This window comes from Condylostylus longicornis, unplaced genomic scaffold (assembly GCF_029603195.1).
Source record: "Condylostylus longicornis isolate FDR11 unplaced genomic scaffold, ASM2960319v2 ptg000080l, whole genome shotgun sequence".
NCBI lineage: Eukaryota > Metazoa > Arthropoda > Insecta > Diptera > Dolichopodidae > Condylostylus > Condylostylus longicornis.
In genome coordinates this window covers 2,942,960-2,970,403 of record NW_026578048.1, presented here as the reverse complement: position 1 = coordinate 2,970,403, position 27,444 = coordinate 2,942,960, and the positions used below count along the sequence as shown (strand labels likewise).

At 22.1% G+C, this 27,444-nt stretch overlaps 1 protein-coding gene across 1 annotated transcript in view; it reads right to left on the bottom strand.

Moving 5' to 3' along the window:
• Positions 1-22,355, bottom strand: part of LOC129612986 (serine/threonine-protein kinase PAK 3) — a 31,378-nt gene extending 9,023 nt beyond the window's left edge. The window contains exon 1 of the mRNA XM_055526858.1: positions 20,206-22,355. Within this exon, the coding sequence (XP_055382833.1) occupies positions 20,410-21,972 (1,563 nt within the window). The 5' untranslated portion in view covers positions 21,973-22,355 and the 3' untranslated portion in view covers positions 20,206-20,409. The remainder of the gene's footprint in view (positions 1-20,205) is intronic.
• Positions 22,356-27,444: the final 5,089 nt, after the last annotated feature.

The following is a 27,444-nucleotide window of genomic DNA, read 5'->3' as shown; positions in this document are numbered from 1 at the left end:
CTTCCCAAGAATAAAATTGCTAAATAAAACGAAGTTTTAAATTCATGTTATTATTTATAAAATCGTTTTATAAAAGAGGGAAGTAAAATATACTAGAGAAGTATAAAATTACATACCGGTTAACTGTTGATAAGAATTATGTATTTTATATAAACATAGTCTTATGCTATGCATATGTACATGTGCATATACTTATGTATATTGCATATCAAAAAAGTTTGTCTACTTGTTAAATGCACTAATAAGTTCGATGATGAGAAATATTTTAAAATTTTTAATTATAAATTCAAAATTTTATAATGGTAACTACTTTATAATTATTTTTAAATTCAAGAATTTATTTTTAAGTAGTCCTACATGTCTTTTAATAAAATTTGCAAAATGGTTTAATTTTGTAAAAATATTTGAATACCACATTAAATGTCAAAAATTTTTGTGTCAATTAAAATGACAATTGTCCGTCATGTTTAACTGAGATGTAGAATGTTAGTAATAAAAATAGTAATAAAATAAAATAACTTTTGTTTTCATTTCATTCATAATTTATGTTGTGTTGATATATAATATAAATTTAAAAGATAATTTTGAAATTAAAAACAATACAATGAATTTCAGGTAAAACATGAGTAATAAAAATTTATTGAAATTATTATGCGGTAATAAATTAACAAAATTTATTTTATTTGGTGCAAACGCTAACACATTTTTTATGAACATTGTCAAAATTGTGTTAAAACAAAAAATAAATTTTTTTAAGCATACACACACATAATATGTATATCTGTCAATACTCTTTGGTGTTCATTAAAAATGTTGCGGAAAAAAAATTCAACAAATAAGTAATACAAAAATTTCAACTTCACTGATTCTTCTAACAATTCTATAATAATTGAATCTAACTACTATAATTAAAATAAAACAGAAAATAAAAAAAATAATTAAATATCATATGGAATGTAATCATTATCATCATCAGTATAATGTTTTTTGAAATTAAAAATAATATTATTTCAATAGAAAAACGTATATTATAAATAATGGTAATGGTATAGATAAGTAGATACACACACATAATAATAGAAGTAGAAAAAATGAATTTAAAAAAATGAAAATTGTGTTTATTTCTATAAGTGTATATCGAAGCTTAAGCCGTATTTTCAATACATAAATACATTTTGCATCAAAATAATACAAGAAAATTTAATTAGGATATGAGCATGTATTTGTTTTTGTATTTATATCTTTATTTTTTTGATGTTATTATTATAAATGTCAAGTAGATACTGTGATACATAAACAAACTTATAATTATACGAAAATGAACACACAATATATGTATAGAAATAATAATAAATTGCCGGTGTTAATTTCTTGACTCAAGAAAAAAATTAAAGCGAAAAATATTAATAAAAAATTTTGCAATAACCTTATTAGTCATTACTCGTTATATTACTAATACAATTAGAATATGAATTGTCCATTGTTACAATTTGAATTTGTGAGGGGATAAAATTAATACAAAATGTCAAACTTTTAGATTCTAGCACAAGAATCAAGATGTACACAAAAAAAAAAAATTTACTAAATTACAAATAAATATCATTAAAATCTAAATCTAAATCTAAAATAAACATCATTATTTAAGTGTAATAGCAAAATATTTAAAATCAAAGTAATCAGTTACACCTTAAAATATTAGAATTTTTGTTCTATAAACACAAATTTAAAGGCCGTTGTATATTTGTATGTTTTAGGCAGTGTAAGTTTCTATTCCTCTCCCTTTGTGCACCCCATTCATCTACAAATTAAAAACTTTTTTGAAGTAAAACTTTTACATGTTGTTAAACGAAGAATCGCAATTTCAGTGTTCTCTCTTGTTAATTAATTCACTAATACTACATACACCGAAACATTGTGGTCAAAATTTAAAAAATTTAAATTATTTTGGTTTTTGTGATTGACAAAAAATTTTTGCTCATACATTTAAAGTGATAACTGATAAAAAGTATTGGTGCAAATGTGTAAAGACGCAATATACTACACATTGCTTAGTGACATTGCAAATCTAACGCTTACACTTTAAATGATTTCGCTTTGAAACTTATTAAAAAGTCATCGATCTATTGCTGTAAAAACTTTTTGTCTACAACCACTGGCAACCAACATGTTAATAAATAAATGATTAAAAGTATATTATTGTATGTACATACATATATTCATACATAACACGTATTTAATGTTTTTATACTTGATTTGAAAAGAAACAGAACACACTAGATTGTAAATAAACTTCTAAAAGCAAAAAAGAAAAATAAAAAAATGAAAGAAGAATATTTTTTCTTTTTTTTCACAAAAAATTGTTAAAAAAAAAATAAAAAAACTTTTATTTACGAATTAAAACCACATTTTAGAAAGTTGAATTATTATCTTTAACCCAGATAAAAAAATATTTTATTTATAAGTATATAAATAAAATAAGGAAAAATTATATTAATAAATTGAAGATGAATCAATAATAAAATAATAGAAGCAGGAAAATTTACGTTATTTTAGATTAACAACAAAAAGTAGACTATATTCGGCAATTAAAACTTCAACACAAATAAAGAAGTTAATATGTCAAATCAATTTGAGAATAAATTGTACAGGTGTCGCATAATTTGAAAAAATTACGATTCATATGACACAACGGAATATGTACGGGATCGAATTTTTTAAGAGTGATCCTACTATGAAATGATTTGAGTATGGTTTTGTTTGTATGCACTCTTGGTTATCGGAAAAATTATTTTTTAAATAATTTAATTAATCATATTAATTTTATGATCTTTTTATTATAATTTTAAAATACAATGTTTATTTACTATTATTTTATATGGCAAATGTTAATTTACATTTAATTAACAGCCCGTTTAATTAACACAATTTTACTCGCCAAGTGAGAAGAAAGTGAGTAACTATCATATATTTGTATAAAATAATTTTTGAATAAGAAGAATTATTCCATATTGCATATCTCGTTTTTCTCCTAAAATAAGTACATACCCAAAAAATCTGTTCACTTTGGTTTTGATGGTGAGAGTCGGTAAATCGTTCAGTTCAGTTATTTTGAGAAAAATTGCAAAAATCCATTTAGTGAAGTCTGATTTAAAAGTGAATAAAAAGTGAGTAAAAAAGCAAGATAAACAATTGAGCTGTTTAAATAATAAAGAATTTTTGAATATTAATGTGATCATTTCAAATCTACACATTTTAATTAATTAGGTTTCTTCTGTTTATGTTCTTTTGTATTATTAATACGTGTGTATCGTTTCTCCGAATAAATATTGCTAATTTATCAATTTAAAATTTATGTCAAATTATCAAATAACAAATATTGATCATCTCTTATATTTCACATATACTTCTACATATATACGTATGTACATATTTAATCTTATTTACCATTTTATTTCCATTTTTTCCGAATTTTTAATTTTTGTTTATTTAAAAACTTTCATTATAATTACACTTTTAATTTGATTGTAAAATTAAATCATCTTTGCTTATATTTTATACAAAATGTAAGTGATTTTATGCATTTATTTTACTTCAAATTTATTTTATTATTAATTTTGTGTAGTTCCGTCCGAATGTCATAAAAAGGTTCAATAAGAAAATCTAAAAAAGAATACATAATTTTTTTTATATACATACATACATACATATTTTTGGTTTGCGCGTTTGCGTTCCTAAATAAATAATTGAATGGGATCTTCTTTGACCCTGAATTATTATAGAATAAAAAAATGAGAAAAAAATTAAATAATGTGAATGGTAAAATTGAAAAGAAAATGAAATGAAAAACAAAATAAAATAAATTTGTTGAAAAGTCTATTTACTTACTACTTAACTTACTATTCGCCGTATTGATTGAACACAAAAAAAAATCAAAATGAGAAAAAAAAAATACTTATGCAGTTTTGCTTTTTAAATCATAAACCGTGAATTTGAAAACAGGCACATTCACAATAGTAATAGTTTGTAAATTGCAATTGTATTGTAAAAATGAAATTTTTTTTTTACTAATTGTAAGTAAAACCTCGTTTTCTTATTCTTGATTATTTTCTATATTTTGTTATATTATTTCCTGCTATATAAAACAAACACATGCATTTCTATTAACGTACGTATATAATACATAAATTTATTTTAACTATTTACACTTAAAGTAATTTGCACTTATATTTATGAATATTATAAGAAAAATATAATTATATAAATGCACATGCATTTTTTATTTTGCATACAATTGAACATTTCAACGTCAAAATTTGAATACATACATACATACATAACATAATATTGTTAAGAAAATCTTCAAGACTGTCAATAACTAACTAAAAATAAAACTAAGAATTTGAATAAATTGGTGATATTACATCGATTATATTTTTTTTTTATTATTATTTTATTATTCATAGTACATAATTTATGATAATGAACGTTAATATTAGCATAAAAAGTAGCGCCTGATCAATCGTGATATTATTCAACAAAATACTTTGGGTATACCCACACAGCTTACATAAAATTGAAAATAAATGAGTGAGTATTCATAGTTTGATTTCAAAATTTTTATATTTTTTTATATTTTTTAATATTTATATTCAAATATTTTAATATTTGAATGTTTCAGTCAGTGGTGTTCAAAATTATCATTATTTACTTCGTATACGATTAGAAAAATACACGGTTGTCCGGTCCAATTGTTAAATTTCGTTGGAGCTTTTTAAGAAATACAATTTTTTTGCAATCCTATATTCCTATATAATTAGGAATTTTGTGTGGAAAAACCGAAAATTTAAAAAAAACGCTAATTATTTCAAAAACGGCAGCCAATTTTTTTTTAATCCCCCTTGGATCGAACCAGGTTACACCTGACCAGACCATAAAAGGGTAATGCTTAGGAGTAAATGATCATAGGTAATATTTATTTCAATCTGATGTATAGGTAATGATTTACAAATTGCTATTGATCGCTCTTCTATACTTATTTAGGAAAAAACATCAATACAGAATTTACTATTTTATATGTGATTGTGCTGCTCTCCAGGAAGTATTTATTAAATAAGAATTATAAAATTGCTTTCACAAAAGATTTATGTATTTTTCTAGGTAACATTTTTACTTGCACGATTTTTCATATAATGCAACTTTAAAAAAAATATCGTTAAAAATAATTAAATTATCACATTAATATTTTTTTATTCACAACTTTCTAACATATCTACGAACTTCCTGTATGAGATGTAAAAATATCAATCGTTTCGTCATACAATATAAAATTTATAGGATAATATTCTATAAATTCAACTTGTGATATATGATATGTGCAGTACGCGCAGTTCATTTATATAAAGCTTTACTATATTCTTGAAAGTTTTCATTTATTTTAAACACAGTTACATAAATATTACATAAAAGTATTTATTAACAAAAATTATGCCTAAATATTGCACTTGCAAAATTTTAAATTTTGAAATTTTTTTCTGTAATTTTGACGTTAAACAAGAATCAGGAAAAATGTCAATGATATTTGTCAAATGTCATGTCTATGATTTAACAAATGCCACGTTTATGACTTAAAAATTAAATGTATACTCGTACATCGGTTCAATGAAAGTAATTTCATCAATAATAGTTTAAGCGTTCAAACGCATGTAAAAATTTCATTAGCAAACTGAAAACACTCAATGGTGAGAGTTCCATCCTTGCATTTGTTGGATTCATCTGGACTTGCTCTGATATATTGTATTTTTTATGCTTTACATAAAAAAATAAAATTGAACTTTAAATTTTTGTCGATTCCTGCAATATTTTATTAGCATTTAAAGAAAATGTTATATTTGTTGAGCAAAATGTAAAATATTTTCAAGCAAAAAAGTTTTTTAAAATATTTTTTCTCTTTTAGAAATGAATTAAAAAAGTTCACAAATACTACGCTAAAACGAATATTGTTTAAACGTTATATGAATTATATAATGAAATGAATCAATTAAAATATACTTAGGCTGTGAAAATAATTTAATAATAATATTTATGCCTCGATGATGAATATTCTATTAAATTTTGATTATTATTTTAAAGGTCAACGAAAAAAAAAATTAAATTAAAATTCGTATTTAAAAAAAAAATTTTAAATTTTTTTTTTTGTTGTGGTTCAATAGTATTATGGTTTTGAAATAAAATTCGGGAAATTCCTATGTTAAAAACTAAAATTAGTTTTTGTATTCCAACTCCGTTGTATTTATAAAGTTTAATATAGAACGAATTCATTTGAAACAAACAAGTGTACGTAAATATATCAGTATACTTTCACACAAATATTATATATGAATGTACAATTTGTATGTTATTCGTGATGTTTTGGTTTATTGTTACAAATATTTGTGGGAAAACATAAAAAAATATTGCTATTAATAGAACAATAAATTATCAAATTGCAAATGTTAAAATTTTACAAATTTGTACAAATGACACGTTGAAAACGATTTTTTTTTTAATTTCACTTTAAAATCATGAAGCGAAATTATTTTATTTGAATTTAAAATGATTTCATTAATTTAAAATTATCAAATTTCAAAACGAAATGATTTCGTTGAAAAATTAAGAGTAATTCCAGGTAACTGTATAACAAAAAAAATTTTCTATATTATATGAAACATTAGTAGTAGTGTTATTCACTAATTGGTTGTCAAAATGTGTTCAGATGTTGTCAGATTCATTGGCCAATACAATTAAATAAAATAACATAATTGTAGTACTCGTATAACATAATCTTATTTACATTAGAAGATGTCGAATTCACATAACCTACATAACTACGAGTATATAATCGTTTAAATTATTGCAGGAAATGTAAATTTTACATAAATGATATTTAGAGTCATTTTTATTTATTTATTACTTTTCTAATGAGATTCGATTTCAATATTTTATATGTTTTACAAATATTACAAATTTTTTATTTCAAAATTTTTTTAATAAATAAAAATTTACAAATTTACAAAAAATATTTATTAAAAAAAACATGATGTAAATTACAAAAAAAAATGTATTTCCGTTCTGAGAAACACATGAGGCTTGCCGTAATTACCAAACCTCACATTTTTACCAAAACATTAAATTGTAATCAATGTCGGTATTAAAAGATATAATGATTTTTGTTACTAAACTCTAACCTCTTTACGCCTTATATGTTTTTCGAAAAGCTTGACATAAAATTATTTTTCAAATACAAATCATTTATTATTTTTATATATATGTATATATGTACGTACACAACTCTAAATGGTAAGTATAACAATAAAACTTGCCCAGAAATTAGTGGCCAGTTAATACAAATGTTATGTCAAACGCTAATTCCTATTAGTTAAAATGACATTGATCATCAATAGCTTATTACAATTATATAGTGTTATTTGAATCGATTCAAAATTTGGACAATAAAACATAAAATGAATGGTCGGATTTAATTTATGATAACACCTCTGCATATTTCAAGACTATCCGTTTACAAAAAATAAACAAAAAATCAACAAAAGAAGCAATGATAGATAGCCATCTATCGATAAAATATGTAAAATCAATAATAGTTAAACATAAAATTTTGTAATCATTCAAAGAAATAATGGGACATTAAATGAATTTTAATAAACAATTTGCAGAATATTTTTATTATAAATATTTAATTTTTCTCTTGATATCTTATTTTTTTTTTTCAGAAAATAAAAAAATAATAATATGAAAATCACCATTGAATAATAATTAACGACATTGACCTATGATAAGAATTAAGTTGTCATAATTATACATACATACATATGTATCCATATTTATTTATGTATTTGGGTGTATGTACATATTATATAAATATATATATTTAAGTATAGTTTTGTTATCTGAATGCTAATCAATTTATAGTTAATATTTGATATAAATTTATAAATACACAAAGTGTTATATTTGAAAAACGATAAGAAATTTTAAAAGTAAATATGAGTGATATTTTAAAAAATAAAAAATAATTCGATTTTTGTTTTATATTGCCTTTTTATGTTATACATATATTTACATATACACCATTATGAAAATAAAATTTCAAAGAAATTTGAAACGACATCTATCATAAATTTGCAATTTTATTGGAAAGAAAAAGATGGTTTAATTCTGTTAATTGAGTGACGCCTTTTTTCGTTGTAAGAAATGTATTTGTAAAGCAAATAACTTACTCAAATCATTATCTCGTCGAACAATTGTAATTATCTGTCAAATAAATTTTATTTTTTTTCTAGAACGCAAGTTACTGTACCGCATTTTTCGATATAGTAAAATGTTCAAAATTAGAATAACGTTGATATAACAATGTAAATAAATGAATATCTTACACTGTTTTCTACAGAAACTAAACGCAAAAAAAATTCACTCCGTAAAAAGGTCAGGTTTTTCCCAAAATATTATTTTGACTAAGGTACATTTTAGTTTTTATTAGAAGATCCGGCCAATTATTTTCTTTTCATTTTGGAGAACCGATTTTTTAATTTGGACTTATATTATAATTCAAATCACGTTAAAAGTGCGCAATTGCGTTTATTTGAAAAGGGTACATACAGAAATTAAGACATAAAGTGCTAGTTTTATGTTTATTTAAGCTTCACTCTTCATACTTTCCTGCATTACTTAAATATAAATCAATTTTTTGCCGGTGAATGTACATCGAATACAAATGAATTGAATAAATTTTATACAATATATAAATATAAAATTGAATTTAAAAATTCGAAGTAATTCGCAGTATTTTGAAATTCTGCCAAAGTTCATGTAGCTATGGCATTTTATTTATACGATTTTTTACCATTAGTACATTGTTTTAGACCCTACAATTACCGATAAAAAAGTACGTACATAATATCGTTAATTACTTTGCAGTAATCAATATTTTTACAAGTAAAATATATAATAACAAAAATATTGTTATAATAAACAGTAATTTAATATACTTATAAGGAATTAAAATAGCTAAATAAAAAAATATATTTTAAAAATTTTTTAAATTACTTTTCTTTCTTCATCTAAATTTTAAGTATTATTTTGCTTTTTTTATTTTGAAATCAATACTTGAATATTAATTTTAGTAATTTTTGCATAAGTGTAATATATATAACAATAAATAACTACTAAATATTACGTCATTGATATTTATTATCACATTTTTCTTGAATTAAATTAATGAAAATTTTATTAATAAATTTAAGAATATTTTAAAATTAAATTTTAGAGTTTGTTGTTTTAAATATGAATAAATGCAGAAATGTTCTTTTTTATAAATATTTTAGGTCTTTACATAAAATTGTGCTATATTTGCGATTATAAACAAATGTTGCTAATTTAGTTTGATTGTAAACATTATTAATTTCCTGCAATATAGCGAAATTGGTATGAGCAGCACAGTTGAATCATATGAACTGTTTTAATTTTGTAGAATATTTGTCGCATTGTTGCATAAGTTGCATATTCACCAATTTATGTTTTTGAACTATTACGTTTCGCAGTTATTGTTTTGCAGTAAGTATTGCGTTTATGAAAATCTCTTATATAATTCTACTTTAACTAATAAAATTTTTTTCTGTATTTTTTTTTTAATTTTTATTTTATTAACCTCATATTTTTCTAGAATTTATTTGTATTAAATTCAAAAAATTAAATATAATTAATATATACATACAAATAAACACTCTTACTAAAAAAATATATAAATAATTTTTTTTTATGAATAATTTTAACTTTTAAGTAAAATGAATAATAAATTAAGTTGAAACACTAGCAGAAGAGGCAGAAAAGGTAGGAAAACAGAAAAAAAATATTAAAAGTGAAAAAAATGCATTTAACACATTGTTTTGTTGCTATCAACCTAAGTATTTTTATACACACATACATATTATATGTAAGTACATAAAAATGCTAAACCCAGAAATATTAATTTCTTGCGTTTACTGAACCTTTTACTTATTGTTTTCGTTTTCTTTTCTATAATGTCAGATGATAGCATAGAGGTATGTAAGTAAGCAAGTAAGTAATATATGTGCTTACTTATAACGAGTTTCCATATGATTTACTTTAATGAAAAGTAAAAATTGCGGTATTATACGATAGCGTATTTATGATAACATATGAGATAACAGTAAAATTAATATTGTAGTGTAAAAAAATATAAATTTTGGATTAAAATTTCTGTTGCTTATACTCGTATTTATTTTAAGTATGTATAATATAACTATATAAGTAAGTAACACAAATAAAGAATCTCGGCCGCCTAAAAAATGAAAAATGGAACAAAAAATAAAGGCACTGATTACTTAATTGAAATTGAAATTGAAATTAAAGTAATAAACATAGTTTTTTTACCTACTTTTTTTTTATTAACAATTTAATAAATATAAATATTAAAAAAAATAAGTATTAATTATGAATTTATTTACACATACGAGTAACTATACTGTGTATGTGTAATGGATAGATATGCACTTGCTAACAAGAATAAGTGATAAAAGTTTTGCATTAAAATATAATAATAAAATTGTTTTCTATGAAAAATACGCCATGATTTGTAACAGTGATTACGTAATTTTCTCGAACATTTTATTATTTTCAATATTCTTAAATATAAAAAAAAATATATTTTTTAATTTTGTTATATTAAAAATGTAAACATTAAACCAGGGTTACCAATTTAAAAAAAAATATGAACCAAAATGAAAAATTATAGTTTTTAATAAGATAAATTCTAAATTTTGAATTTATTTATGCCTTTTTTTTAACATTAACAGATAAGGGTTAATAAAAGGTTGCTTTGTGATAAAATATAATTGCAATATTTCTGAGCAGTAAAATTGCAAAAAGCTTGAGATAAAATAGTTAAGATAAAAAGTATTACCTACTAGAAACTCTAATAAAAATTTTCTTACTTAATAATTATACGAAATTCTGCAGAATGTAGTTAGTATTCGAGTTTTTTCTATGGTACTCATGTTGTACCTATATTTTTATATATTGGATTTATGTTAAAGTTTTCAGTTTGATGTTCTCATTCGCTTAATCACGATCGCCATCTCAATATTGCTGTACAAAAAAAATTTACTTTTTGAGTGATTGTTGATTTGAATATTAATATACTACTTATAAGAGCATTTTTAATCAGGATATTTCACAAATAAGTAATCAAAGGATATGCAAGAACAAGATTTAAATTTATAATAACAAGATTTAAATTGCAAATATATATTGTTAATTTAAATAATATTTTGTATTTTTATATTTATTTAGAACGAGATTTCTAAAACAAAAATTTTCATTTGTCTTCAATTTCGATTGAAATTCAACCTCGAATTCGGAACTTAATTTAATTCAAAGTTTTACGTTTTAATTCGATATTTTATGACTTGCTTTATATTCTTTTATTTTTATTTTATTTCAAGGCGAACTAATATTTATATAAATACAATACGCTCAAATTGCACTTAATTTATTTTAAAATAACCAACGGGAAAATTAATATGAATATTCTTTGTTACTTAAAAAAAAAAACAAAAAACAAAATAAATAATTTAGAACATTACAAAAATTTTTTAAGCTTTCATAAATAAGAATTACGTACTTATTAGCATGCACGATTTACAGAATAAGTAATTAAATAATTATATTTAGTCAATTTTCATACGAAAAATTGTATACGCATTTAAATTAGATCTTTATCACACTTAATCCATAAAATTATTAATGCTTCATATTTTAATACATTTGTGCATGCTTTTAATTTTTAAAGCATTTTATATTATAAAATAATTTTTTTTTTAATATTTATTTATAAGTAACTTATATATTCAATTAAGTAGAGTATTACAAGTTAAATAACTAAAAAATTATATTGTTTTATATGCTCATACGTGCTTAAGTGTTATACACATATGTATTATGCTATACTTACGCATATGAATAATATGTAATAATCAAAATGAGCTAAATATAATTATGAGATTTAATACGAAATAGAGAGAAAGAGAAAAACATAAAGCAAAACAAAATAAAATCATATTAAGTATATTATAAAAACACAACATTACCACAATAATTAACGTGGGTGTCATACTGTTAATTTAATTAAAATTTCAGTCTAAAATATCTAAATACTTACTTATAGCTATAAGGAAAATATTTTTATTTTCCAAATACGCGTAAATTAATGAAATAGAAAAAAAAATATAATAATTTCAACCCCATTATTAATAAAAATTAATTTATTTTATACAATAATACTTTTTTTAATAGTTTTAACTTTTAATGTGAACTTTTCAAATTACTCAGCTATTTCCGAACTAAAATTGTTATTATTTTGGAGTTTTAAAAATTCTTAGTAAAATTGCTATTTGTACTTAACTATTTATTTAATAAATTTAAGAGCACGTTTCATTTAAATTGAGAAAATAAGAAATTTGTATGTGAATATTGAATAAATTTCCGAACAAAACGTATTTGCCCAAGGATGCCAAATGTTAGATAAAGAAATTTTCCATTAAAATATTTTATAAATTTCTTAATCTCTAATATGAAACGGTGAAGTACTCGTGCACCTATTTAAATATATGTATATATGGAATTTGTAATTTAACTGGATGTTTTCATACATGTTCACACACATGTATAACAGATTTTCGTCAATAAAATCTAATGTTTTTCAAATCAAAATTTTATGACGGCAGAATTCAAATTTTATGAAGTCATTGTATTTCCCGAAAAAAAAAAAATTCATAATAGAAAACTATTTCAATTAAAAATTTTTATTATTAATCGCGTGCAGTGTATTTAAATTAGTACATCTATATGTGTGTTAACATATTTAAATCATTTTGTAGATATTTTCAACATTTTAATTAAGTATTCATATTCTGAATAATTTGGTTCTAATTAAAAATTTATAAATATGAATGTGCATAAGTAAATGTTATAATTAATATAATTCTAAATAAAAGATTGTTTGTCCTATCCATATAAAGAACAAAAAATTTAATATACATAAATTCATAATTCAGATTATTCGTTTATATATAACAAAATAATTTGTTGCTCTTGATTTCTCTTGATTATAGAAAAAATAAGAAATTTAATAGAATTTTGTTCTATTTTTTTAATTTTTTAATTAAATAATGTACTAAATTTTAGAATGTTTTGAATGAACACAAGAAATGTGATTTTTATCCAAACTTCTCCGATATACTTACATGTTTATTAATAATATTTTGAAACATTAAATAAACCAAAGAAATCGTGGGAATAATTCAGATGTCCCGGTTAGCGTCAATATCAGCCGCGACCAGATTGTAACTACAAATTTATTTTATAAGAAAAATAAAGTATTCTGCCACTGTATAATTTTGATTTTTTAATCCGCATTCTAGTATAAAACAATTTAAAATCAATTGTACGTACTCGTATACTAAATTAGTTTTAATATTCTATTTTTTATATTATTTCCATTCTTAACAAATACTTATATGGTATCTTTTTACTTGTCATAAGATATTTATACATCACATATAACCAAAGTTATAAAAATTAACACCTTTCAATTAATGTAATTAACATATTAATTTACATCAAATAATGTTCAAGTACACACCAGTATAAGTATATCAAATGTCATTAAGGAATAGTAATTACATTGAAGTGTATATAATTATATTTATATACATAAAAGCAGAAGACGTGTTCCAGAATTTATGTTTGTATTATATTTAATAACAGTTACTTAATTTAAGAATTTGTTATTTATATTTTAATATAATTACATTTAATTTAAAAGAGAGATTTTTTTTTACCTCCAAATAAGTATAACACTTTTGTTATATTAGACTTTAATTAATTTTTAAATGTAAATGATCAATATACAATAGAAAATGTTCTTTGTGCCTTTCCGTCTTTGATGAGCAATATAAGGCGTGTTCTGGGGACTTTTTTTTTAATGACGGCCTGGAGGACCTGTCGAAGAAGTCATTTATTATTCCCTAAGGAAGTTAATTGGTTCCAGTAGATGGTTTCTATTACAAGGAGGTTGTGAAGTGTTAGTCTGAGAGTTGCTTCTTGTTGGTCTAGCTCATGGACCGCGTGAGTGCGCTCCGTCTTCTCTCTCTTACTATTACTACTTCTACATCGCCGAATTTATTTGGCTTGATATTCAAGTGCAAAAATAAACGTAATTAAAAGAATTTATTTTTTTATAAAACTCTTAAATGACAGTAATTGAAAACTGAATTGTGCCATCATTAAACTAAATATAAAGTGTTCCATAGTAATTAAGTAAATTTCAAAAAAATTTCATAATTTTCATTTAAAATTGCGCCCTTTTTTTAAAAGTTTTTATAATGATTTTGGCAGAAATCTTATTTTTTTAATATAAATTTAAAATTATCATTGAATCTGAAAAAATGGAAAAATTTTCCATAAAAAAGTTTTCCTTTTTAAAGCAAATATTTGCGAAGTGTGACTTTTCTCTTACCTCATTTTTATTATTAAATTTTTGTTTTATTCTTTCTACAACTTTCTTTTATGAATAAAAATATTAAAACAAATTTGTTCTTAATGAAAAATTACTTGAATAAAAAGACGATCTAATGACGCGTGCTAAAAGGTCATTTAACTAGCCTTTAAATTTTTTTTATTGCTATTTCAACTGTATAACATTTTATTAACGAGAATATACGAGAATATAGAAAAAAAAAATCATACAAACAAGAAAAAAAGGAAGTTTCAAATAAGAGTGCTCCGTTTTTTTTTTCTCTCTGTGTTGTTATTGCAAATTTTTGTTATACTGCGGTATAATTCAATTTAAAATTGCAAATATTCATTGTTTTAATAAAAAATATTCTTTTCTTTTTTTGTTATTTTATTTTTTATTATAAATTTAATAAGTTAAGTGAATTGAGACAGAAAAAAGAATGACTGAATAAAATGAAGTTTAATTGTGATTTTATATTTTTGCAAAACTAAGTAGACTCCAAAAAAAAAACCAATAAGGCAAAAATCATTTAATCAAACATTTTAACAACTTTTCAAATATCCTATTCAAGTAGTTTGTTAACATTATTAACGGAAGGTGATTTTGTTAACGGTTTTGTGAACAGTTTGCTTTTTCATTTTTAAACATAAAACTTTAACCTTTTTGTCTTTTATTTTGATATCAGTTCACAGCTGTAGCTTTCAAATTGACTTGAGAGTTTCCCTACATTTTCTCGAGCACATTTTTTTTTTTGACAAATAAATTAAATTGTCAATCAATAACTCAATTAATTCTAATAATTTACAAATTAGATTTTTGAACAATTTCAAACTATTGTCCTAAAATGTACAAATAATTTGAAAAAATCTATATAAACAATTTTAAACAAAATTTAATGGAAAATTATTTCATTAAGTCTCAATTTAATGTCATCATGATAGCGACTAAAATATGTGAAAAAATATGACAAAAATCAAAATGAAAAAGAAGAAAAAATTATAATAAATATAAGTATATCTATGTATCTGTATGTAAGTACAACCTCATATACATATACATATTTAATAACATGCCAAAAAACATATTTTTAATGTTAAATTTTTTTTTTTAATAAATTTTATTATACTGAATGAGGTGGAGATAGTTTACTCAGCAACTTTAATATTGCTTTTTTTTTAAGGTCATAATCACTGCTTAGAAATTTCAAGTCTTCACTTTGTGTTGTACATATATGTATGTACATATAATTATGTATGTATATGAATGTAAATGGACAAAATACTATAAAATTTAAAAAAAAAAAAGAATTTTTAAATGCTATTTATTTCATATTCTAAATAAATATCTGTATGTACATACGAAGTACACATTTATCAATTGAAATAATCGCATCTCTGAAACAAGACTATAAGAAAAAACAAATTCTATGAGATAAAGTAAAATTTTTAATGCATAGTAATTTCAAAGTGTGGGATGATTTTGAATAAACTCAAGAACTATCAGTGAACTTCACAAGCCCTCAAATTTTTGATATGATGGACACTTTAATACTTATAATTAAACGAAAAGTAGCTTATAGAATTTTAGTTTTACATTTTTGCCGATACTGTATTGAATATAATAAATAATATTATGTGATGGAACCAACTATCACATATCGAGTTTTCGGAGTAAACGCCCTTCTCCATGGAAGTGAAGCGCATATAAATTATTTTTTGATTTATGATAGTATTGCTAATGATGTGATATTTTATTTGATATTTATTTATTTATGTATGAATGTACATAAGTAGTACATAATTTGCTATTACAAATGACTCCGTTGTTTCTATTCAATGTTTTTCATCAATTTGATTTGTTCTTCTTTTTTTTTTTAAAAAAAATAAAGAAAAAATGTGAATACCATAGTTTTATTTCGTCAGACATTATAAATATTTTTTTTATTTAAATTTTTGCTTTCTTTATTATTTTTATTAAAGTAATTTTGTTTTTTTTTTTTTGATTTTCCCTCATTTAATATGAGTCATCCTATTATTTTCATACTTTTACAATGTCCGATTCTAATAAATGTAAAAAACTTTTTATACAATTTTGAATACATGTTTTTTAATGGTGAAAAGGTTATTATTATTTTATAAAAAACTGATTTTTGATTTAGAAATTTGTAGAAAAAAGAGAAAAAATTTATAGACAAAAATAAGTATACTTATAACAACACTAAGTTGAGTTGAGTAATACTCGTATTGGAGCAAACTAATTTGAGCAGCAATATCTTGACATTTCTGTCAGCCGTGATCAATATCATTATGCTAGTATAGTAACAGTACAGCAGGTATACATGTACTTGTATATATACCATAATTTAATTTTATGACGGATTTTTTACAATATTATAATTTTTAAGTCATAAGCTTATTTGCAATTATACATAAGTAATTGATTACTGATACTAATATGTATGCTCCGTTTTTCGCACAGAATATTGTATTCGCTCTTTATTTTTGTTATACATACTGTGCTCATACATTTATTTTATATTTATATTTAGAAATATTTCCGGTAACATACATAAACAAAAATATAATTTTAATAAGCCTATTATTATTTTACTAAAAAATAGTAGCGTAATTTAAAATCAAATATTATATAAGAAAAGAAATTAGTAATTTTCAATATTATTGCGATAACAATAAAATACACACATTAAATATACATAAATATTATTATTATAAAAGTAAATTGCTTTTGAAAATTAAAAATATAAATTTTATTTCTTTAAATTTTAAGGTGGTTTCTATGAAGTAATTCATCATTGAAAAAATTCCGTCCCCTACTTATATACATTTGTATGTATGTAAGTAGGGGACGGAATTATTTAGAGTAAAAGTATATATATATATAATTTTATAAATGGTAAATGATTAAAAAAAATTGACTTCGTCGAAATTTCAGATAAGAAAGGCTGAACCGATATTGGTAAAACTTCATACCTGAATTTATTTTAACTGATTAATCAGCTTGTAACAGTAGAGTTTTTTGGAAAAATCAAGTTAGTAGAATTTATCTTTCGAAATATAGTTAAATATTGTAATAATTTATTCCTTATCCTCTAAATTTCCGAAATTAGAATTTTATGAAAAAAATCATGAATCATGATTTGATCTCATTAAATTGTTTTTAAATCAGGCAGAATGTAGGGCAATTATCCATTCATAATTCATTCATAAGTAGAACAAAAAATCAAATTAAGATTTGGATTGGAGTTACATAAAGGATTATATTAAAATAAGAATATCTGGTAGAAAAATTTTGTATATACAAAAGCCTAACCGTTTTCTATGACCATACAATCTGTACCTACTTACAATAATTTTAATATTTTTACACTTGATTCATTTTATTTTACATTTTTCTTTCTTTTAATTTTCAATTCAGTGACAAGATTTTGTTTTTTCTTTTTAGTTCCAGGAAAACATGACACAATTCTTTTTCATTTCTTTTCTTTACTTTTGTGGCATATAAATTTACCCCAAAGTATATTTAATATACAAATGCATTATATTTATAAAATATTATTAAAATATATAATAATGTATGTAAATATGAAGCGTAATATAATTTGATACACATACTTAATATGAATGAATAATGTTGTAAAAAAACAAACAAGACAAAAATTATAAAATAAGAAAATTTATAAGGTTGTTTCCTTTATTTGTAGTTTTCAAACATTTATGTAAGTGATTGAGTGAAATATGTACATATGTATATTTATGCGTATGAATCGTGAAATATAAAATTTTATTTGAATATTTTAATATAACCTAATTTTCTTAAAACAGAATTATCAATAAACTCTTAGGTATTACTCCTAACTCCACTATAAATAATTTTTTCTATAATTTTTAAAATATTTTACAAGATCAGGTTAATTATTTCTGAAAATTCAATTCTTAAAATTAGAACTGAAAAGTTTTCCCTGCATTATGCACAAATTAAATGTTAAGTTTTGCAGTTCTAACCTTAAGAACTGAATTTTAAATTCTGTTCTTAATTAAAGTACAGATTATCTTCCATCATTTATAAAATGAAAAATTTGAATTTAATACAATATCCTAAAATTAAGTCTTAAAATTTAATTGAAGTAATTCACCTATGCCCAAAATCTTATGTTTAAGACGTGGCCCAATATAAATATGTGTCTTAAAAGAATTCATGCTTTAAAGGATATGTGCAAGTTAAGTATACATACATATACATGTCATGTACTTTCTTTGATAAGTATTTGATCTGAATCAATTTAATTAAAATTAAATTTAATTTAAATAACTAGAATAAAAATATTTGTTTAGTAGTAGATACTCCATTCATTTACTAAATTGTTTAAGTACTTGTATTATATATTTACGTGATAATATCGCTATTTTTATCAAATTATCAAATGTATGTTATACCTGTCTAAAATACTCCATGAAATGTATTATGCATGTGTTGGCAGCATAATAACTTAGAAAACGTATTTAATCTTTGTCTATAATCGATTTTGTAAATAAATTTTTTCTTTATTTTCTTATTCTTTTCTAGCTTAAAAAATTTTTAATAAAAAAAACAACATGTTACCTGTAACATTAAAAAAACCGGTTAACAGAAATCAAGTTTTGTTCTTTTACAAATTTTTTACTCATGTAAATGGCATAAATATAAATACAATAAACTATTAAATTAAATATGTATAAATTGAATTTATCGTAGATACTACAAAAGTAGTTCTAATATCTCAAAATTTAATTATTGGTAAATGATTATGAGTTTGATAAGTATGTTTAAAAACTTTTAAGTAGCAAAAACCAGGTACGATTAAAAACCAATATTTTGTAACCTACATAGGTATACATCAGTACATATACTTTTGTATTTGTGTGGTAAAACTACTTTCTTTTTAATATTACATATTAAATAATAATATACTATCAATAATAATTTACAATAAGTTCTTAATAGGAAAATGTTAAAAGTGCAAGAAGAAATGTTATACAAAGATATTTTAAGTGACCGGACCATTACTCACAATGACTTATAATGTGAGCCCCCTTTTTTAAACAAAATTTTAAAACAATTCTAAATTATGATTTGATATCATAACCGATTAAAATTGAATTAATTTTTTAATAAAAAATTTTACATTCATGTGGATTTTTTTTTAGAACACTTATAAATAAATTTCTAAATAATAAGTAAACTTAGAATTTGAACAGAATACTTGTATAACCGCAACACTATATAATGTCAGGTAATATTCAAAATGAAGTTTTATTGATATTATATGACGTCATGCTACGAGAGATTCTTTCAATAGCACTTGTTAAAGAGAATATGTGAATAAGTGGTATTAGGTACAACGAAGTTTTGAATTCATTGATGTTCACAGTATTTTCGTTATTTTAATTTAAAATCATGTGGAATCTATAATTTTCAAAAATCTAGTTGCAACACAAATATCATAATGTTATTTAAAAATAGCTACTGCTTTAAAACCAAACAGATTTTTACATAATTATTGTGATTCATTTGAAATATTATTGGTGGATATATATTTTTATTTAATTTTAACTTACCTGATTTATTTTAATTATTTTAGAAGTAATCCTTATATATTGAAAAATTGAAAAATAAGTTGTTATATCCTTTTTAGGTCAATTGTTGCGGTTTAGTCCAATAAAATATAAAAAATACAATGAAATTTTCATTCTTAAGCAAGCAATAACTTAGTTTTCTATTAATGATTAAATTATTGTATAATGAATTTTTTTTGCCAACTTTTATACTTGTCTACGTAAAACACTTTTTGCTGCTTTTATATTTGGCACTAGCTTGCTTAATTGACTGCAGTTTTCTAAAAATGGATGTTTTAATAATTCATCTGCGGTTGCTCGACGATCTACTTCAACTTGTAAGCATTGATTTAAGAAATCACGTAATTCTGGAGATAATTTATTCCAACTTTTAACATCTGGTCTACCATTTGCTGCTATTAAATATAATGCTCTTAATGGTGCTTCATGTAAATATGGTGGTTGACCTTCAATCATTTCAATTGCCATAATACCAATAGACCAAATATCTACTTTTTTACCATATTTTTTTCGTGTTACTACTTCTGGTGCCATCCAATATGGTGTACCAACCATTGTTTGACGTTTTTCATCACCTTCAATATTAGCACAGAAACCAAAATCTGTAACTTTAACAGAACCATCCATACCTAGAAGTACATTATCTGATTTAATATCACGATGTATAATCCCCTTTGAATGAAGGAAACTAATGGCATATAAAACTTCACGACATACAGCAGCTATTTGCGGTTCTTTCATTACAGTTTCTGTAACAACATCAGTTAGTGGACCACCATCCATATATTCCATTATTACCCACAGTTGTTCTTCTGGTTCCAATAAATATGCATCTAAAAAATTAACTAAATTTTTATGATTGAAATCTTTGAGCACACGGATTTCAGTTAAAATTAGATCTTTAGATGATTGACTTTTTAAATCAATTGTTTTAACAGCTACAACACTATCTGTATGAATATCAGATGCAATAAATACAATACCCGATGCACCTTTTCCAACTTCTAATTTAGTTTTATAACGTTCTGTTGGATCATCTAAATTACAGATTTGTCTTAATTCTTCATATACTTCTGAGTCAGACTTTTGCGTACGTTTTTCTTTCGAACGACGTAAAATATTTTCATCTTCAATGTCTTCGTTTTCATTATTTACACTAGTAAATGGATCTTTGACTATAAAAGTATCAGTTTTATTTTGACTTATTTCAGCACTTGATAAAATTCGTAAGTCCTGTACACCTTTAGTTATGTTTTTACTACTAATAATTTTTGGTTTTGGTAAAATTTGCGGTTTGGGTGGTAAAGTTGCTGCTTTTTTACTGGGTAGTGGTGGTGGTATATCATTTTGTGATGATTCAGCTGAACTTTCTTCACTTGATTCTGTTACTGATCCAGTACTTCCTAAAGAATCTTGACTTTGATGAGCTGTTTTTGAATTAATAAATTTGTCAATTTCATTTGATTCTTCTTGAATTACTGCTTCTGTAAATAATTTTTTGAACGGCTCTTGATTATCTTTTTTCTTTATTGAATAATTATAATATTTTATGGCTTGGTATGCTGCATCTGGATTTTTATTTTGTTCATCCTGTGTTATTTGTGCATTCATTAAACGTACCCATGATGCGGGTAATCCTTCTAATTCACCAGTTAGTACATTTTTACTAACATGTACATTTCGCGTAAAATTTGTAGGTCGACCAATTTCCGAAATTTGATCTTTTTTCTTAAACCAACGATTAATCATTTTATAAAAGTTTATAAGTTCAACAGAACCGATAATTTATATTTTAAAACAATTCCAATTTATTGATAATTATAATTACACTTAAATATTAAAAGAGGTGGGTGACTCATAAGTAGTAGACATCAGCCCTAATAATGGAATTCCAATTGTATTTATTTTATTTTTATATAAAAGGCATACAAAATTTTCACTTTTAATTAATTTTTAGTAATTTATTAAAACCAGTTTAATAATTTTCTAACTAAATTTTCTGAAAATTGTTCATTTTTATAATAAAACAAAAATGTTTTTTAACAATAAAATAAGAACAAAAAAAGGAAACAACGTATAAAATAATATACCGAAAATTAGAAATTCACAACGACAAGTCGAACAAGAACAATACTACTGCTACTGCCTTCTTCTTTTTGTTGGATTGTAGTATTTGAATTACGTCGTGAACTTACAGGAACAAAAAGAAGATGGCATATCTGACATAAGTTGCCATTGAAAATTTAAAATCTCAAATGTCAAAGTAATTATACTTTGACAGTAAAAGAATTATATTGGATATACATAATTTATGTAAATATCTTATGGGTATTTTTATATGACACGTTTACATTATATTATACATGTACCTACATTTTAGGCAAGTTTGCATATGTATACTAAAAAATCTTGAAAATAAAACAGTTTTAATGTACATACTTTAGAAAAGTTATGTTCCAAATTGACAACAAAAAAATTAATAATTTTTGCATAAAGAGCTAAATTGAGTTCATGCTTGCAGTTCTCAATACAATGCAATGGAACTGAAAAAAGCGATACTGATGAAAATGCCTATTTAAAACAAATATTAAATTGAAAAACTTAAGTCGTTGTGGGTAAAGTCTGCTGACTGTTTGCATATCAGAATGAAATTATGTGATGCCGTTCACACTTTACGTCAAAAATTAATAATTTTACTACGAAAATTATAATTATAACAGAATGTACCAAGAAATATGGATTGTCGCTGCTTCACTTTTAAAAAATCTGACAGAAAATCTAGATAGAATACATCAATGGATTTATGTATACAGTTTTCAGCGGAGTCGTAGATTTTGTCGTATTCGTAATATAAATAGTTACAAAATTTTCGCAGAGATACAAACTAAAACCAACCGTTTCCACGGTTTTCTGTTGAAAAGAAAAAAAATATTCTCTTTAGTTCAAAAAAATTTATATTCAGGAATTATCAAATCAAACCAAATTTTATATATACAATTTTTTTTGCTTTTTTTATATTTTAGTTTAAAAACATTTATTAGTGATCAACTTTATTGGATTTTTTTGTTTGTTTCTTTTGTTCTTTTTGTTCTGTTATATCAATTATATTTTTGTTTTGTAATCGCTATAAAGATTTTCAATCTTTGTTTTTTTTAAATACATCAATTTTGGAGTTTTTTTTTTAATTTTTTATGTTATTTTTTTTTGTTTTTATAATTAAATTCTTATTCTCTATAAAAATCAAAAATATAAATTCAAAACAGAAAAAAACTTAAAAATGGTACGCTATATTATTTTAAATCTCGAATTATTTAGTTTTTTTTCTTTTTTTTTTAGTAATTATTAAAATACATTACTTAAATTTAAATGTTTGATACCCACGTATAGAGTTATTTTCATTTTTCTATATATTTATCCATTTAATTAAATATTTTTATATAATATTTTCTATATAAGTAATATTTAAAAAGGTAGTTTCGACGGATTTATTTTACAAAATTTACAATTATTTATAAAGCTGTGAGTATATTTTTTTTTAATATATAGGTTTTTTATTCGTTCGGAAATAAGATCAAAAGATTGTGTTTATTTACATTATTGTTTGTATAAGGTGAGTCAGTAAAGAGTACAATATTATATATATAATTTGATATCGAGGATTTCAAGCATTTTACTAGCCCTTTCAAAATTATTCTTTTAAATGGAAAGTTATAAATAAAAAAGCCTTGGGCAATTAGAAATTTCGTGAAAATTCATTGGAACTTCTGTATCTCGGAAACCTTTCAGGTTTGAGATGTAGTTCCAAACAAAAATTTAACTCATTTTTTGGTGCCTTGAGTGATGAAATATAATGTTGTGCACTTTACTGAAAAACTATGTATAAAAATAAATCCGACTTTTGTTTCATTTCAGCAAAATGTTGAAAAATAATAAAAAATGAAAACATTGAAAATTAAATTTTTGAATGAAGTTTTAACAAATTTTTCTAATGTATTTAGAATTATTCACTTTAATTATAATTAAACGATTGGCGATCATATTGTTTTTTTTGTAATATATTAAACATATTTTATTACTTGTAATTTAAAAAAGTTTGACTTTTTTTTTTTAAACATATTATATAGATAGATTTTTTGATCCCGCACATTCTAAATTAAGGCATATACATATATGTATATATATATATATATATATAAAATTTTAAAATCGTCATCGTATATTATATTTTATAATATTATTTTCTAAACTCAATTTAGTTTGTATTGTATAAAAAAATGAAAAGAAAAAATTATAAATATTAAATTCCGTTTTGTTAACTTTACTATACAATAAAATTATTTTCAATATAAATTTAGTATATTAATAGTTTTTATTAATAATTTAAAGTTTTCTATTTATAAATGTTTTACGAAGTTTGTTTGTAATAATAATGAAAGTTTATTAATTTTGTTTTTTTTTTGTTCTTATATTTATTTTTAATTAAATACAATCTATTATATTTTAATTATTTTATTCAAATTTATATTGATTTTATATAAATTTTAACCACATAAATAATTTTTATCTATATATAACTACAACATTTTTTACCTATGCATTTTATTTATATAAATATACAGAATTTAAATTTTTTATTATTTATATGCATATTTATATTAAATTTAATATTAAATCTTTTTAATTGAACTTATTACTCGTATGTTGAAAATTTTTATATATTGTAATTGGACAGAATATCATAGAGGATGATGTTTGGGATACAATTGGGGGAGTCAATGAGAAATGTCTTTAAAATGTTTTAAATTATAAATTAAAATAGTACTATTAGCACTATTATATAATTATAGAATTTGAAATAATATAATTATGTAATATTTATTTACTAGCATACACTATAAGAGAATTCGGTGTCAGTTTTGTCTATTCAATTATACAAATAAATATTGTAAAGGGAAAAATTACATTTTCATTATGAATTTAGTGTATCTAATTAAAATTTTTTCATTTAAATGTTATTTATTTTACTCTATTACAATGTTTAATTTAAAAGCAAAATTTTTAATTGAATATTATACTTTTAGCAAAATTTAAATATATAATAGCTATGCCATAAAAATCCGGATAATCCTAAATTGTTTGTTTGGAATGTAGTTAACGACATCTACAATTAATTTCATCAAAATATAAATGTCATTTGGTGTCGCTACATTATACATTGTTTTATTTCCATTTAGTTTCATTTTGTTTTGAAAAAGTTGTAATAATAAAAATTTTTTTAATTTAAAATATTCTAATAATAGTTATATTTAACAAAGTTTAAAAAAAAGTAGAACAATAGAGTTATTTCTTATATAATAATTTATGAATTATTATACGTGTACATATACGATTATAATATATGAAAATTATATGTGTTACTAGTAAAGGTAATTAATTTTTGTTATAATCTTTCTTATTTCAAACTGTACATAAATTTAATACGTATATGAACTACACAGCGGATTTTTAAAAATTAAACTGTGTAGCGATAGCACAATGCAGCAATATTACAATGTTAAAGTAGGTGAAATTTGTATCAATAAATTATTGCTGCAATCTTGTAGTTTAATTAAAATGCACATTTAAAGTCAATTTGATCTTAATCACTACAATTTTGTCAGTCAACTTAAAATGTAAATCTGTAAAACCTAACGTCAATTTAACCTATAATAAAGCAATTTAAATTTTATTGTCGAATAAAATAAATTTGATTTGTAAATGTCAATTTTGACAGAGATGTTTATTATTATTTTTATAGAACACTTTTCTTGACTTGAAAATTGTATTTTAAATTCAATTAAAAAGATTTTCACAATTATTGTACACATATACATACTAGTATTTATTATCAATATGTTTTGTCTTTTTTTTTAATTTATTTTTGACAATTTAATTCTACTTGTTATAAAAGAGTAATTTTTTGTTTTCCGTTTTGAAAATATGAAAAATTAATTATGGGGGAAAAAAATCAAATTTTCTTAATTTGTGATTTTGAATTTGTTTTTTTTTTTAATGAAAAACATAAAATGATAATTTTTTTTTGACTTATTTCCGAGCGATTTTATTTTTTTTTATAAAGGACTTAGTTTTTTTTATAGTGTTATTTTTTTTTTTTCATTTTTTCAAGATTCTTTGAGCTTTATTAAATTACGAACGATTTTTTCCTTTAGTTTTCTCTTATATTTTTTCAGTTGTTTTATTTTTCTTTTTTGTTAAATATTGACTATAAAATTTTTAAAATTTTTTTTTATATTAATAATTTTTTTTTATAATTTTATACATTATTATAAAAAAATTCTGTATATATATTTGTTTGTATCTAATTTTTTTTTTGTATATAATTTTAAAAAAGGTAGAAATTTTTTTTTATTTATTTTATATATTTTTTTTATTAAGTTTTTCTACATCGGTAAAATTATTGTGTTGTGGGTTTTTTTTTTGAAATTATTATAGTGAAATTAAATTGGTACGAAATAAGTGTTTATGTTTTTTTTTTGTATTTGAATTTTAGTGTCGAATATGGTTGTGTTAATTTGGTTTAAAATTAAAGAAATGAAAAAAAAATTAATAAATTAATAAAAATGTACATAAAATTTTTATATAGTAAAAAAAAAATTAAAACGAATGATTTTGATTATTTTATTTTCTATTATTTTTTAAATATAAACTCTAATATATTTTAAATTGTCCGTAAAAAAAATATTATTTTGAAAATATCAATTTAATTTTTTTTTATATTTTTATTTTATACTCTCTGTTCTTTAATAATTTTACATAATGAAACCTTCCAAAACCAAGATTATTTATTTAAATATATTATGTATATACGAGTATATGTATGTATATGGTAGTGTGGTGGTATGTGTACATTATTTTGTATATAATAATGATTTATAGAAAGAAAATATAATTCGGTATATTTGTTTGTTCATTATAGATCGGAAATGCTTTTTTTTTCTACAAAACTTTTTTTTCTTTGAATAACTATATTTGTAAAAAAATATTTATTAACTTTTTTATACAAACTTAATAAATATTTAAAAAATTTGATTTTTTTAACAATAAAAAAGAAATATGAAATTTATTTTAATATTTTTATTATATAGAGTTAATTGTGCTAAATTTTAAAGTCATATTAATATTAGGTCCTCCGATTTTTTTGAACCGCTTTAGTGATTTCTT